Here is a 13468-nt window from a genome sequence, read left to right on the forward strand (position 1 = left end):
CAGAAGCTGAGGGGCTGGGCGCGGTGGCTCACACCTGTAATGTCAGCACTTTGGGAGGCCGAGGCAGATGGATCACTTGAGATCAGGAGTTCAAGACCAGCCTGGCCAACATGGCGAAACCCTGTCTCTACTAAAAACACAAAAATTAGTCAGGTGTGGTGGTGCACGCCTGTAATCTCAGCTACTCGGGAGGCTGAGACGAAGAATCACTTGAACCCGGGAGGCGGAGGTTGCAGTGAGCCACGATCGCACCACTGCACTCCAGCCTGGGCAACAGAGTAAGACTCCACCTCAAAACAAACAACAAAAAAACCCGGGTGTGGTGGCTCATGCCTGTAATCCCAGCACTTGGGGAGGCCGAGGTAAGCAGATCACTTGAGGTCAGGAGTTCGAGGTCAGCCTCGGGAGTCTGAGGCAGAAGAATCACATGAACCCAGGAGGAGGAGGTTGCAGTGAGCCGACTGCACCACTGTACTCCAGCCTGGGTGAAGAGCAAGACTCTGTCTCAACAACAACCGAAAAAATAAAATCTGAGGGATGAGCGGGGTGGTGACTCAGTGTTTGGATACAGAACTGTGTGGCTCAGGTCTGGGTTTCAAAAAGACCCCTCTGGGGCTCTGTGGGGGACAGACTGGAGGGAGAGACTAGAAGCCAGGGAGAAGCCTAGAGTCAGGGTCCAGGTAGGAGAGCAGGAGCCCGGAGCCTACCTGAGCCCTCAGGACAGAGAAGAGGGGTGGAGTGGAGACTCAGGAGGCAGGAGGGGTCTGGCTTAGAGACTGATGCACTGTTGGGGGAGAGGGGACAAGATGGGGCTTTGATCCCATGACTAGATAGATGGTGGGGCTGCCTCAGATGAGGAAATCAGGTGAGAGAATTTGGGGACATCAGGGGAAACTGCAGAGGCCACTGGGTGTGCACTGCAACCAGGCACTGCAGACCCAGATCTGACTGTCAGGATCCCAGGCTCAGTGCCTCCTCCTCTGGGGCCTCTGCTCCTCGGAGGATCCCAGGCTCAGTGCCGCCTCCTCTGGGGCCTCTGCTCCTCGGGCCCCGCCGCAGAGGCAGGAAGTACCGCCTGATGCTCAGCTTCCGCTGGGGGTGTTGGCACAGCCCAGCGCCCTCTCCACTCCCAGGGACCTTCCCACCTCGAGCCTGTAGCACTTTCACTTCCCCAGGTACCCAGGCCCTGCCCCCAGCACCTGGGTGCTCCCTGGTCCAGAACAGGCTGCAGACTCTGAGAGGTGCAAAGACAAGTAGGGAAGGGGGAGACAGAGAAAGGAAGACAGGCTGGGCACAGTGGCTCATGCCCATAATCCCAGAACTTTAGAAGGCCAAGGCAGGAGGATCACTTGAGCCCAGAAATTTGAGACCAGCCTGGCAACACAAGTGAGACTCCCATCTCTACAAAAAATGACGAAAATTAGCCAGGCATGGTGGTGTGCACTTGTAGTCCCAGCCACTCGGGAGGCTGAGGTGCAAGGATTGCTTGAGCCTGGGAAGATCGGGGCTGCAGTGAGCTGTGATTGCACTACTGCATTCCAGCCTGGGTAACTGTCTCAAAAACAAAAAAGAGAGATGAAGAGAGAAAGGAGAAAGGGACCCAAAGAAGGGACCAGAAACACAGAGAAAGGCCAGGCACAGTGGCTCACGCCTGTAATCCCAGCACTTTGGGAGGCCAAGGCAGGAGGATCACTTGAGTCCAGGAGTTCCAGACCAGCCTGGGCAACCTAGTGAGACCCCGTCTCTGTTTTTTCAAATTAAATATAAAAAATAAAACACTCCCATTCCATAGCAAGACCCCATTTCTACAAAAAAATACAAAAATGAGCCAGGTGTGGTAGTGTACACCTGTAATCCCAGCTACTCGGAAGGCTCAGGTGGGAGGATTGCTTGAGCCCAGGCTACAGTGAGTTATTTGCCCCACTGTAGTCCAGCCTGGGTCAAAAGTGAGACCATCTCAAAAAGAAACAAATATATAAATAAAATAAAGAAACACAGAGAGAGGGAGAATAGAGACCCCAGGGGGCAGGAGGAGAGAGACCCAGAGGAGGCAGAGACTTTGCTGAGAGAAGGGGACAGAGATGGGGAGTGGCAGGAAGGTGGGGACAAAGACCCAGAGAGGAGGAATAAGAGACCCAGGGCAGGGAAGGGGAGACCCAGCTGGATGCAGAGATGGGAGAGCTTAGCAGGCCATGAGGTCAGAGTGTCTGTGAGGTCAGCTGCTGTCCAGGGTCAGCCCTGGGGTCCCCATGCCCAGAGGTGGGTCCAGTAGATCAGGTGTCCCTTTAGATGCCCCAGCGCCTGAGACATGGAGACCTGGGAGGGACTGCCCCATGAGTCCTTGGTGCCCACAAATTCCAAGGCCCCTCAGGTACCACAGCGTGTGCCCCAGTGGAGCAGATGAGGGAGACAGGGACAGAGAGAGAGCCAGAAAGCCACCTTGCATGAAGCAGGAGGGGGTGGAGCCCCACCCCTGGGACTTCCTCTTTCGGGGTTCTTCCTTTCTGTCTCAGCTCTCCGTCTCTCTCTTTCTCTCTCAGCCTCTGTCTTTCTCCCTGTCTCCCCTACTGTCAGCACCTCTTCTGTGTGGTGAGTGGACCGCTCACCCCTCTAGGTGAAGATGTCGGCCCAGGAGAGCTGCCTCAGCCTCATCAAATACTTCCTCTTCGTTTTCAACCTCTTCTTCTTCGTGAGTTGCCTCATGGCTCCCCAGCCCGGGCCCAGCCCCTGCCGCTAACCCTGCCCTCATCTTCCCCCGTGGCCCACCGCCGTATCTGCCTCTCCTCAGGTCCTGGGCAGCCTGATCTTCTGCTTCGGCATCTGGATCCTCATCGACAAGACCAGCTTCGTGTCCTTTGTGGGTGAGGGGGGCTGGGGCAGGTGGGAGGGCCTCCCCCAACCCAAGTGACTTCCTGTGGTCTCCCTTGTCTCAGGGAGATCCATGGTGCCCTACTCTGCAGGCAGGTCACAGGCTCCCATCCACTGCTCACCGTTGCTTCGCTTCTCGGAGCCTGCGTCTTCTTCCGGCAAATGGGGTTGTGCATACAAACAATGACCATGAGAGCCATTTCTCAAGCACTTCCTATCTGTCGGGCCTTGTGGCTGGTCAGATGCCCCCACAAACCTTCCCCTCTCTTGAGGTTCAGAGAGGGGAAGTCCCTTGATGGATGTCATATAGCAAGGAAGTAAAATAGCCAAAATAACATTAATAATGATAGGAAAAAAATAATGAAGTATGACCCTAAATAATAATGAAATATGACCCTAAATGCTCATATTTAAGAAGTCTTTGCCCTGCGTTGAGGACTGGGTTGAACACATGTTCCCATGTGTCCCTCAAAATGACCCTAGGGGCCGGGTGTGGTGGCTGACGCCTGTAATTCCAGCACTTTGGGAGGCCGAGGCAGGTGGATCACTTGAAGTCAGGAGCTCGAGAATAGCCTGGCCAACATGGTGAAACCCTGTCTCTACTAAAAAATACAAAACATTAGCCAGGCACGGTGGCACGTGCCTGTAGTCCCAGCTACTAGAGAGGCTGAGGCAGGAGAATCACTTGAACCTGGGAGGCGGAGGTTGCTGTGAGTCGAGATCACATCACTGCACTCCAGCCCAGGTGACAGAGCGAGACTCCGTTTCAAAAAAAAAACACACACACACAATAAAGAAACAAAAAACCTCTGAGAAACAGATACCGTCCCCTAGGCCTCAGGGAGGTTTAAAGAGCCAAGCCAATGTCACAGAACAAGTGATAGGGCTGAAACTACTGGGGATGAGGAGGAGCTGAAGGAGGAAGGAGAGGGTGAGAGGAAGAGAGAGATCCAAGGATAGGAAAGAGAGGCCCAGAAAGAAGACAAAGTTTCAGAAGGAGACAGGGACTCAGGGTGGGGCAGGGACAGAGTCCCAGAGAGGGCACCAGGATACTGCTTCCCACTTGGGCGGCTGCCTAGGCGGGAAATGGGGCTGCCTGGAGTTGTGCCACCCGGCTTATCATTGCTCCCCTCACCTCTCCCAGGCTTGGCCTTCGTGCCCCTGCAGATCTGGTCCAAAGTCCTGGCCATCTCTGGAGTCTTCACCATGGGCCTCGCCCTCCTGGGTTGTGTGGGGGCCCTCAAGGAGCTCCGCTGCCTCCTGGGCCTGGTGAGTGCCTCATCCCTCTCCATCCCTAGGAACACTCCTATCCCCACCCTCGAAAATGGCCTGGGCCGAGGTTGTGAGGGTGGTCAGCCTGATCTCTCCACTCTGCTCCCCAGTATTTTGGGATGCTGCTGCTCCTGTTTGCCACACAGATAACCCTGGGAATCCTCATCTCCACTCAGCGGGCCCAGGTAAGCTTCCTGCAGTGGCCACCACCCACCCCCAGCAGAGAGGAGGGGGAAGAGAGTGGTGGGAGGGGGTGGAGAGAGACGGAGAAACAAAGGCAGACAGGGACTGACCTAGATAAAGAGAAATAAGAGGCTGGGCGTGGTGGCTCACGCCTGTAATCCCATAATCCCAGCACTTTGGGAGGCTGAGGCTGGAGGATTGAGTCCAGGAGTTTGAGACCAGCCTGGGCAACATAGTGAGACCCCATCTATATTAAAAAATATATCTGGGTGTGAGGGCACGCACCAGGGGTCCCAGCTACTTGGGAGGTTGAGGTGGGAGGATCACTTGAGCCAAGGAGTTTGAGGCTACAGTGAGCCATGCACTCATCCTGGGTGACAGAGTGAGACCCTGTCTCAAAAAATAAAATAGAAAGACACACCGACCTGGACCAAGGGAGAGAGGGATAAACAGCTCCAAAGGGAAACACACAGGAAAAAGAACAAGAGAAAGAAAAAGATGCCCTGAAAGAAGAGACAGAGACTTAACGAGCCATAGAAATAGTGGGAGAAACAGAGTGACAGACCTGAAGTACACAGAGCTAGCCATTCAGTGAGGATCTAAGACTGACCCAGAGATGCACAGGGACCGCCTGAGGCTGGCACAGCCTGAGAGGGGGTGGGATGGGGTGGGGCACGGGAGGTCCAGCCTCACTGGTGGCCTCTCAGCTGGAGCGAAGCTTGCAGGACATCGTAGAGAAAACCATCCAAAAGTACCACACCAACCCCGAGGAGACCGCGGCCGAGGAGAGCTGGGACTATGTGCAGTTCCAGGTGAGCCCTCACCTCCAGCTCCCTCCCCGACTGACCCGCCTCAGCCCTGTGCTTCGAGGAGACTCCACCCCAACGTGGCCCCGACCCCCAGCTCTACGACACGAACGTACCCCAACCCCTCCCAGGCCCAACGCCCGCCACTCCCCAGATGACACAACTGGCCCCGGCATGGCCCAGTCTCCCAGTACCCAGACCCTGGCATGGCTTCGCCATCTACCTTGGGAGACTCCGCCCCCGCCCCGACCCCGCCCCGACCGGAGGTAGTCAGGCCCCTAGTCCCAAGACCCTAGCGAGACACGGCTTCCTACCCCGCAGTGAGTCTGGCTTCCATCGGACCCCGCCCTCGATGAGACTCACAGGGTCTCGCACTCCTATTCACCTGTCGGGTATCAGAGGCTCAATCGCACCGCCCACCAATCTCTGGTTCAGAGCGAGACGCTGCAGCTACTTCCCCAGCCCCAGATCACCCCGTGACCCGTCTCTCCCAGCCCCATTTCCCGTAATGTCCCCTGGCCCCGGCCCCATAGCGACACCAGCCCACTGGCCCCCACTCCACACCCACCACTTAGTCCCCTGCTTCCCGACCTGACCTCATACCCATCACCTTGTCCCCTGATCCCCAACATCATATGTCTCCAGTCTCGGTCCCTCTGACCCGTATCCCTCTCCCAGCTGCGCTGTTGCGGCTGGCACTCCCCGCAGGACTGGTTCCAGGTCCTCACCCTGAGAGGTAACGGGTCGGAGGCGCACCGCGTGCCCTGCTCCTGCTACAACTTGTCAGCGACCAACGACTCCACAATCCTGGATAAGGTGATCTTGCCCCAGCTCAGCAGGCTTGGACAGCTGGCGCGGTCCAGACACAGTACAGACATCTGCGCGGTCCCTGCAAACAGCCACATCTACCGCGAGGTGGGCAGGGGTTCGGAGCATAAACCTGTCGAATAGGGCGGGGCCTGCGGGAGGCGCAGGGCTGCCGGTGAGGGGCGGGGCCTGAGAAAGGGCGGGGCTACAAGAAAAGAAAGGTGCGGTAGGCGGGGCGGGGCCCTCTGAAGGGGGCGGGGTCCGTAGGAAGGGCAGGACCTAAAGAAAAGGCGGGGCTGGCTCTGGAATACAGACATCTAGGGAAGGGCCAGGCTTGGAAAAGGTGAAGCGAAGGTGCACTAGTAAGGAGACGAGAGAGGCCTGGTGACTATGGGAGCGGGTAGATGCCTGAAGGCGGTGAGAGTCAGGCTGAAAAGAACGCTGGCCCTGGGCTTGAGAGTCCCAGAAAGAATCCCTTTAACTTTTCCCTACACCCGCAGGGCTGCGCGCGGAGCCTCCAGAAGTGGCTGCACAACAACCTTATTTCCATAGTGGGCATTTGCCTGGGCGTCGGCCTACTCGAGGTGATCTGGCCCCGCCCCCACCCGCGATCTGCCGGGATTTAACCTAGATGGCCCTGCCCTTCATTTGCGTCCTCAGGTTGCCCGGGAAGGACGCGCTCGGGGCGGAGCACAGCCCACCCCAGCCCTCCCGCGGCTCCACCCAGCACCAGGGGTGGGGGCGGCCTAGCTTCAGGGGGCCCTGATTGGCTGCACGCAGGGAAAACCTCCTGCTATTGGCTGCGATCTCCCTCCCCTTTCCCCGCAGATGACTGTTATGATGCTGAGCGTGCAGCTACAGCGCAGGGCACTCCGCCGGAAATGCGAGCCGCACTTGCCGGGCGCTCGGGGTTCGAGCCCCGGGCCCAGTCTGATCGCTGACGGCGGCGGCGGGCGCAGCGGCAGTCTGTGGGGTGGTTGGGGCATGGCGGGTGCCTGCCCCAACTGGGGGGACAAGGCCCCGCAGGGCAAGCTGCCCATGGCCCTGGGACTCTGGCCGGTGTGGGTTCAAGACGAGGACCAGCCTGATACTGGGAGTGCAGGCGCAGAATTAGAGGCCGAGGCAGAATTAGAGGCCGAGGCAGAGGGGGAGACAGATGAGCCTCCAGAATAAACGACCCTGGGCTTGCTTCCGACCTTACTCCTTCTCAGCCTCTACCCCGACCCCGCCTCCCCACCTATAGCAGCGGCGCTTCCCCTACCCCCACTTGTTGCAGCTGTTCCCGCCTCATCAGCCAGTCCTGCGGCAGTTTCCTTCGAGCCCCGCCCATTTCTACCTATCCCGTTCTCCAGCCTCGTCCCGCCTAATTCACGGCCCCACCCCTGACCTTTCTCGCCCGGGTGGGCATCACCCCCGTCTCGCCAGCACCCCTTCGACTTCTCTGACCTCATCTCCTTTCTCTATAGCTCGGGTTCATGACGCTCTCGATATTCCTGTGCAGAAACCTGGACCACGTCTACAACCGGCTCGCTCGATACCGCTAGGCCCCGCCCCCGTCACGTGCGCTGGGCACTTCCCTGCTGCCTGTAAATATTTGTTTAATCCCCAGTTCACCTAGAGCCCTCTGCCTTCACATTCCCCTGGGGACCCAGGTGGCTGCCTGCCACCGCTGCTGTCACCTCTCCCACGGGACCTGGGGCTTTGGTCCAGTTTCCTGCCCCCATCTGTCGGCCTACCACCTCCCACAAGATTATTTTTCACTCAAACCTCAAATAAATGCCCTGCGTTTTTGGTAAAATAGCTTTATCCTCTGTCAGAACACAAACCAACAAACTTTGAGAGGGGAGGGAAGAAACAGTCTAGCTCACAGCTCACTTGTGGGGGAGATGAGATTAGAAAGCTTCAACCCACTACTTGTGCAGCTGAGATAAAGTCAAGACCCTAGCACCCACTTATAAATATCTCGTTATATTAAAAAAAAAAATATTTCCAGGGCCCACCTGGCTCTGCTCCTGCACAGAAAGGGTTAATCTTCACTTTGTGATCTCACAGGTCATGGAGTGAGGGTGGTAGAGAGAGGCAGAAATTTCAGGGGGAGGGGTGGCTGGGAAAAAGTAAAGGGGACAAGCCAATGTGTAACTACGGCCCTCCAAGACATGCAGAGGAGTGGGGGGGCCCTGCCAGGGGCTGAGAAGTCAGTGCTGTACCTGGAGGTTGTCTCACTCCTGTCCCCACAATCCCTGATACTCCGGAGTGATCTGTCCTTTCAGACACCCACTGTGAGGTCCCAATATTGGGGTTTATCCTTTCCTCAGTCCCAGCCTGTTCAGCACTCCAACCAAGTTTTGGGGCCCTTCTAATGGGGGGGATGGCCCCAGTTGCCTAGGCCTCTGAGGTCAACCCCTTTACATCACAGCCCTCTCCCCAAATAAGAAGCATGAGGTGAGCTGGAGGACCCTCCCTGGGAGGAGGGTGTTCTGGGCGTGAGCCAGTTTTGGGGTCCCCCTTCAGTCCCTGACCAGGCGGTAAATGTGATGCTGGGCCCCACGCTCGCTGGTGGAGACCTCGAAGACATAGGCGGTGCAGAGCAGCAGTTCCTGGGTGTCTCTGTTTGTCACCACCTGCCAGGGAGGCCAGGACAAGGGACTTATGCTTAGAAGGGAGGGCAGGGACCCCTGTGCACCCCCGCCAAGTTATCATGGAATACCCAGCAGGCTCTTTTCTATCTCCAGGAAACAGGCGGCCACCGTATCATGTTCCCCAAGAGAGAGGCATGCCCAAAAGTCAGTTCCCTCAGCTGAGCGTTGGCAGTGATGGTGTATCACGTCTCAGGGTCAATCAGGTTCCCATCGTATCACATTCCCCAGGTAAAGGGATCCCCATCATGTCACAGGTAAAGAGAGAACCCTCCCTGCAGCTTCCGCAGTCAAGGGGTCTCTGCCTTACCAGTCCAAAGAGTTAAAGGGGCTCCCACCATGTCATGTTCCTTGAGAAGCTGAGGATCTGCCTTGAAGTGTCCTCCAGTCAGCTTCCCCAGGGAAGGAGGGCTTACGTGCGAGTGCCATGGGGCTGGGCGTGGTGGCTCACGCCTGTAATCCCAGCACTTTGGGAGGCCTAGGCGGGTGGATCGCTTGAGGTCAGGAGTTCGAGACCAACCTGGCCAACATGGTGAAACCCCCGTCTCTACTAAAAATACAAAAATTAGCCAGGCATGGTGGGGCACGCCTGTAATCCCAGCTACTCAGGCGGCTGAGGCAGGAGAATCGCTTGAACCCGGGAGGCAGAGGTTGCAGTGAGCTGAGATCTTGCCACTGTACTCCAGCCTGGGCAACAGAGCAAGACTCTATCTCAAAAAAAAAAAAAAAAAAGAGAGAGAGAGAGGGCTGTGACATCCCCACCACATCAGTTCCCTAGGTGAAGGGGTCCCCTAAACTAAGGGTCAATGGTGGGGTCCCCACTGCATCAGTTTCCTGGTTAAAAGAGCCTCAGGCTGAGGGCTCACTTCGGAGTCCCTGCTGTGTCACTCCCTGGGTGAGGAGTTCCCCTAGACTGAAGGTCTGTTATAGGTACTGTCCCTCCACACTGGGGGCCCCTGGGGGCCCCCACTCCAGCCTAGCCCCAGGCATCACCTGGAGGATGGTGAAGTTTTCCAGGACGCTGTTCATCATGTATCGCTCAGGCAGCTGCCGCAACTTGTGCAAGAAATTCACCAGGTACTCGCACATGGGCGAGCGTAGCAGGCGGTACACAAATCTGCCATCCTCCAGCTGGGCCCGTTCCGTCTGAACCAAGGGGCAGGGAGTGGGGAGAATGGTGGCTGAGAGACACACGGGTCACCCCAGGAACTGAGCTCCACCCTGTGCCTCTAAGATGCCACCACACTCAGTCTCACTGCCACCTTCCTTTCATCACCCCACCCACAGTGACCGGAGACTGGGCCTGAACCCTCAGGGATCCAACTCAGGATCTCTGAGCCTGCAAATCACAAGCCCCTCAAAGTGATGCTCTGAACCCCCAAAGACCTCTGAACTCCTCTAGCCTCCCAGCCCTCAGATACCCTCCAAAGACGCCTCCATGACATTTTCAAACTCTATCTAACCTCTAAACCTGAGACTTCCCCAGGTCTCCAGCAACCCCTAAGTGTGACTTCTGAACTTCTTGCCCTAGGAACCTCTCCATATCCTTAAGACCCTTCTCGGCCGGGCGCGGTGGCTCAAGCCTGTAATCCCAGCACTTTGGGAGGCCGAGACAGGCGGATCACGAGGTCAGGAGATCGAGACCATCCTGGCTAACACAGTGAAACCCCGTCTCTACTAAAAAAAAAATACAAAAAAAACTAGCTGGGCTAGGTGGCGGGCGCCTGTAGTCCCAGGTACTCGGGAGGCTGAGGCAGGAGAATGGCGTGAACCCAGGAGGCGGAGCTTGCAGTGAGCTGAGATCTGGCCACTGCACTCCAGCCTAGGCAAGAGAGCCAGACTCCTCCTCAAAAAAAAAAAAAAAAAAAAAAAAAAAAAAAAGACCCTTCTCAATCTCAGTGACTCTAAATCTCTATACTACACATGACCTGTCAGCCCTCAGAATGATCCCTACCTGTGACTTCCGGACTCCACATTAGCTCCCAACGCATGCATTAAACCCTCAAAAGAGGCTGGGACCCACTCCCTCCACGCACACCCCAAATGCCTGAGCCATCACGGCTTCTGGTCCATTCTGCACCCCCAAGTGCTGGGTGGCTGGGCGCTCACCCGCCCAGAGCTCCACCCCTCCAGCCTCACCTCCACCTTCTCCACCACCTGCTTGCCAAAGGAGCAGACCTTGGAGGAACAGGTGAGGGTCATGTGTTCCAGGCTCTCATACTGGCTGCTCACTCCATAGAAGCCACCACTGCTGATGCTGCCACCGGCCCCCGCCTCCTCGCCACTTGGGCCCCAGTTCAGGTCCGCCTGGGAGATGGGAAGGCACAGATGAGTCAGAGGGGACGTCCCTTATAAACAGTGGAGACTACCGGGCGCGGTGGCTCACGCCTGTAATCCCAGCGCTTTGGGAGGCTGAGGTGGGTGGATCACCTGAGGTCAGGAGTTCAAGACCAGCCTGACCAACATGGAGAAACCCCGTCTCTACTAAAAATACAAAATTAGCCAGGTGTGGTGGTGCATGCTTGTAATCCCAGCTACTGGGACACTGACGCAGGACGCAGGAGAATCACTTGAACCCAGGAGGCGGAGGTTGTGGTGAGCAGAGATCGGGCCATTGCATTCCAGCCTGAGCAACAAGAGTGAAACTTCATCCCAAAAAAAAAAATAAAAAAAAAAACACCACAGCGGGGACTCTGCCCCATAGCCTAGTTTTCCCATTACCCCTGCAATTCCCGGCTTGATTCCTCAGTGCTTTTTTTTTTGGAGACAGGATCTTGCTCCGTCACCCAGGCTGGAGTGTGGTGGTACAATCACAGCTCACTGCAGCCTCGACCTCCTGAGCTCAAGTGATCCTCCCACCTCAGCCTCCTGAGTAGCCAGGACCACAGGTGCATGCCACCACACCCAGCTAACATTTTGTATTTTTTGTAGAAACAGGGTTTCACCATGTTGCCCAGGCTGGTCTCCAACTCCTGGGCTCAAGCGATCCTCCCACCCTGGCCTCCCAAAGTGCTGGGATTACAGGCGTGAGCCACCGCATCAGGCTTTCAAAGTTCTCCAAGGGCTGGTTTCTGGAGAAGATCCACCACCCATTCATGTTGAGGAAGTCTGGGTCCCCAAAACAGTCTTGGCCCTCTCTCCCCAGTAACCAAAGGAACCCTGGAATTCAAATTCAACCTTTTTTCTTTCCTTTTTGTTTTTTGAGACGAAGTCTTGCTCTTGTTGCCCAGGCTGGAGTGCAATGCCACGATCTCGGCTCACTGCAACCTCCGCCTCCCGGATTCAAGTGAGTCTCCTGCCTCAGCCTCCCAAGTAGCTGGGATTACAGGCACACGCCACCATGTCTGGCTAATTTTTGTATTTTTAGTAGAGACGGGGTTTCATCATGTTGGCCAGGTTGGTCTCGAACTCCGGAACTCAGGTGATCCACCCGCCTCGGCCTCCCAAAGTGCTGGGATTACAGGCATGAGCCACCATGCCCGGCCAATTCAACCTTTTTCTCTTGAAGCCCGCAACTCAAGAGTTCAGCCCCTTCCAAGGGACTGGTTACTAAGGAGGCAGTTACTGCTTAGCAACCAGTTCAAGATGAACACCTCCCTCTAAGCCCCTCTACCCTGGTTGCTAAGGCAAGTTGCTACTCCCTAGCAATGGGACTTCACAGAGCCTGCGGAGACCTGACTCCTCTTCAGAGCGCTTCCCTCTCGGCCGAATCTGAGAGGTCAGACTCCCTCCATAACCCCAGTGGCCAAGTGCATAGACAGCTGGCCAAGTGTCACTAGGCCAAGTGGGGCCTAAGGAAGCCTAAGAGCTCATCACAGGTTTGGTCTGAGTCGCCTCCTTGAGAGATGTACCTCTTCCTCTTCCTAACTTTAGTTGCTAACACTGTGCCAGGTCAGTCTTCTCAGGGGCTCAGCTCCATCCCTCACTGTGGCAAAACCAAAGACCTTACCAGCTGCTCCTCTGAACCCCTTCAGCAGCTGGGCTTCCTAAGGGGGTGGCTCTCCAGTCCTGGGACCTGATGAGGCCTGTCTTAAGCCCCAGCAGTGTCTAAGCCCTCAGCTGCACATCCCCAGAGCAGTTTCAGACCCCTGCTTCACACGGCAGAAAGCTCCAGAACCATGAGCCACAAGCTCCAGAACAGCAACATTCCCAGCGAGGCCAATAAAGTTCAGACCCTCAGCAGCCTTTCTTTCTTTCTTTCTCTTTCTTTCTTTTTTTTTTTTTTTTTTTTTTGACAGGGTCTCATTCTGTCACCCAGGCTGGAGGGTAGTGGCACAATCTTGGCTGACTGCAGCCTCCACCTCCCGGGCTTAAGTGATCCTCCCGCCTCAGCCTCCAGAGAAGCTGGGACCACAGGTGCGCACCACCACACCCAGCTAATTTTTTCATTTTTTGTAGAGTTGAGGTCTTGCTGTGTTGCCCAGGCTGGTCTCAAACTCCTGAACGCAGGCGATCCTCTCGCCTCAGCCTCGCAAAGTGCTGGGAAGATAGAAGTGAACCACCACACCTAGCCAGGCTTTCTTCTCAGAGACTAGATCCCTCTACCACCTTTGTTACTATAAGAACTAGCACCCCCTAAACATCTAGGCAACATTTATTGAGCCCAAGCCAGGCGCTGTGGCTCACACCTGTAATCCCAGCACTGTGGGAGGCCAAGGCGGGTGGATCACTTGAGGTCAGGAGTTTGAGACCAGACTGGCCAACATGGTAAAACCCTGTCTCTACTAAAAATACAAACATTAGGCCAGGTGCAGTGGCTCATGCCTGTAATCCCAGCACTTGGGGAGGCTGGGGTGAGCGGATCACTTGAGGTCAGGAGTTCAAGACCAGCCAGGCCAACATGACAAAACCCCGTCTCTACTAAAAATACAAAAATTAGCTGGGCATGGTGGCACA

General features: G+C 56.2%; 3 protein-coding genes across 13 annotated transcripts in view; 1 reads left to right on the plus strand and 2 right to left on the minus strand.

Annotated features, from left to right (window-relative positions):
- LOC105497214 (solute carrier family 6 member 16) overlaps window positions 1-7459 on the minus strand; it is a 40030-nt gene extending 32571 nt beyond the window's left edge. Inside the window, exon 1 of the mRNA XM_071087431.1 lies at window positions 7383-7459. The gene's annotated coding sequence lies outside the window, so the exon portion shown is untranslated. The remainder of the gene's footprint in view (window positions 1-7382) is intronic.
- Window positions 1-13468, minus strand: part of LOC105497212 (TEA domain transcription factor 2) — a 55600-nt gene that overhangs the window by 812 nt on the left and 41320 nt on the right. For 5 of the 7 annotated variants that reach the window (XM_071087439.1, XM_071087437.1, XM_071087436.1 and 2 more), the window contains 3 exons: window positions 10712-10879; window positions 9566-9718; window positions 7723-8557 (listed from right to left, as the gene is read on the minus strand). In XM_071087439.1, the coding sequence (XP_070943540.1) occupies window positions 8444-8557; window positions 9566-9718; window positions 10712-10879 (435 nt within the window). In that variant the 3' untranslated portion in view covers window positions 7723-8443. Of the gene's footprint in view, window positions 1-7382; window positions 8558-9565; window positions 9719-10711; window positions 10880-13468 lie in introns of those variants that run through there. The other 2 variants (XR_011617774.1, XM_071087435.1) reach the window with 2 other exon arrangements.
- LOC105497211 (CD37 molecule) lies at window positions 1740-7734 on the plus strand. Of its 5 annotated transcripts, XM_071087441.1 has the most exons (9): window positions 1740-2371; window positions 2541-2689; window positions 2789-2861; window positions 4013-4137; window positions 4251-4325; window positions 5031-5135; window positions 5808-6044; window positions 6437-6520; window positions 6765-7734. In XM_071087441.1, exons 2-9 carry the CDS (start codon window positions 2621-2623, stop codon window positions 7107-7109), a joined length of 1113 nt encoding a protein of 370 aa, XP_070943542.1. In that variant the 5' UTR covers window positions 1740-2371; window positions 2541-2620; the 3' UTR covers window positions 7110-7734. The 5 variants fall into 5 exon arrangements, with proteins under 5 accessions (XP_070943542.1, XP_070943541.1, XP_011766446.1 ...); XM_071087440.1 differs by lacking the exon at window positions 1740-2371 and having other exon boundaries at window positions 2410-2689; XM_011768144.2 differs by lacking the exon at window positions 1740-2371 and having other exon boundaries at window positions 2417-2689; window positions 7403-7734.

This window comes from Macaca nemestrina, chromosome 20 (assembly GCF_043159975.1).
Source record: "Macaca nemestrina isolate mMacNem1 chromosome 20, mMacNem.hap1, whole genome shotgun sequence".
Lineage (NCBI taxonomy): Eukaryota > Metazoa > Chordata > Mammalia > Primates > Cercopithecidae > Macaca > Macaca nemestrina.

Coding starts and splice junctions, on each gene's coding strand:
- LOC105497211 (XM_071087441.1), top strand. CDS start 2,621: ATGTCGGCCCAGGAGAGCTGCCTCAGCCTCATCAAATACTTCCTCTTC. Junction 4,326..5,030: donor TCTCCACTCAGCGGGCCCAG/GTAAGCTTCCTG, acceptor GTGGCCTCTCAG/CTGGAGCGAAGCTTGCAGGA. Junction 6,045..6,436: donor ACAGCCACATCTACCGCGAG/GTGGGCAGGGGT, acceptor CTACACCCGCAG/GGCTGCGCGCGGAGCCTCCA.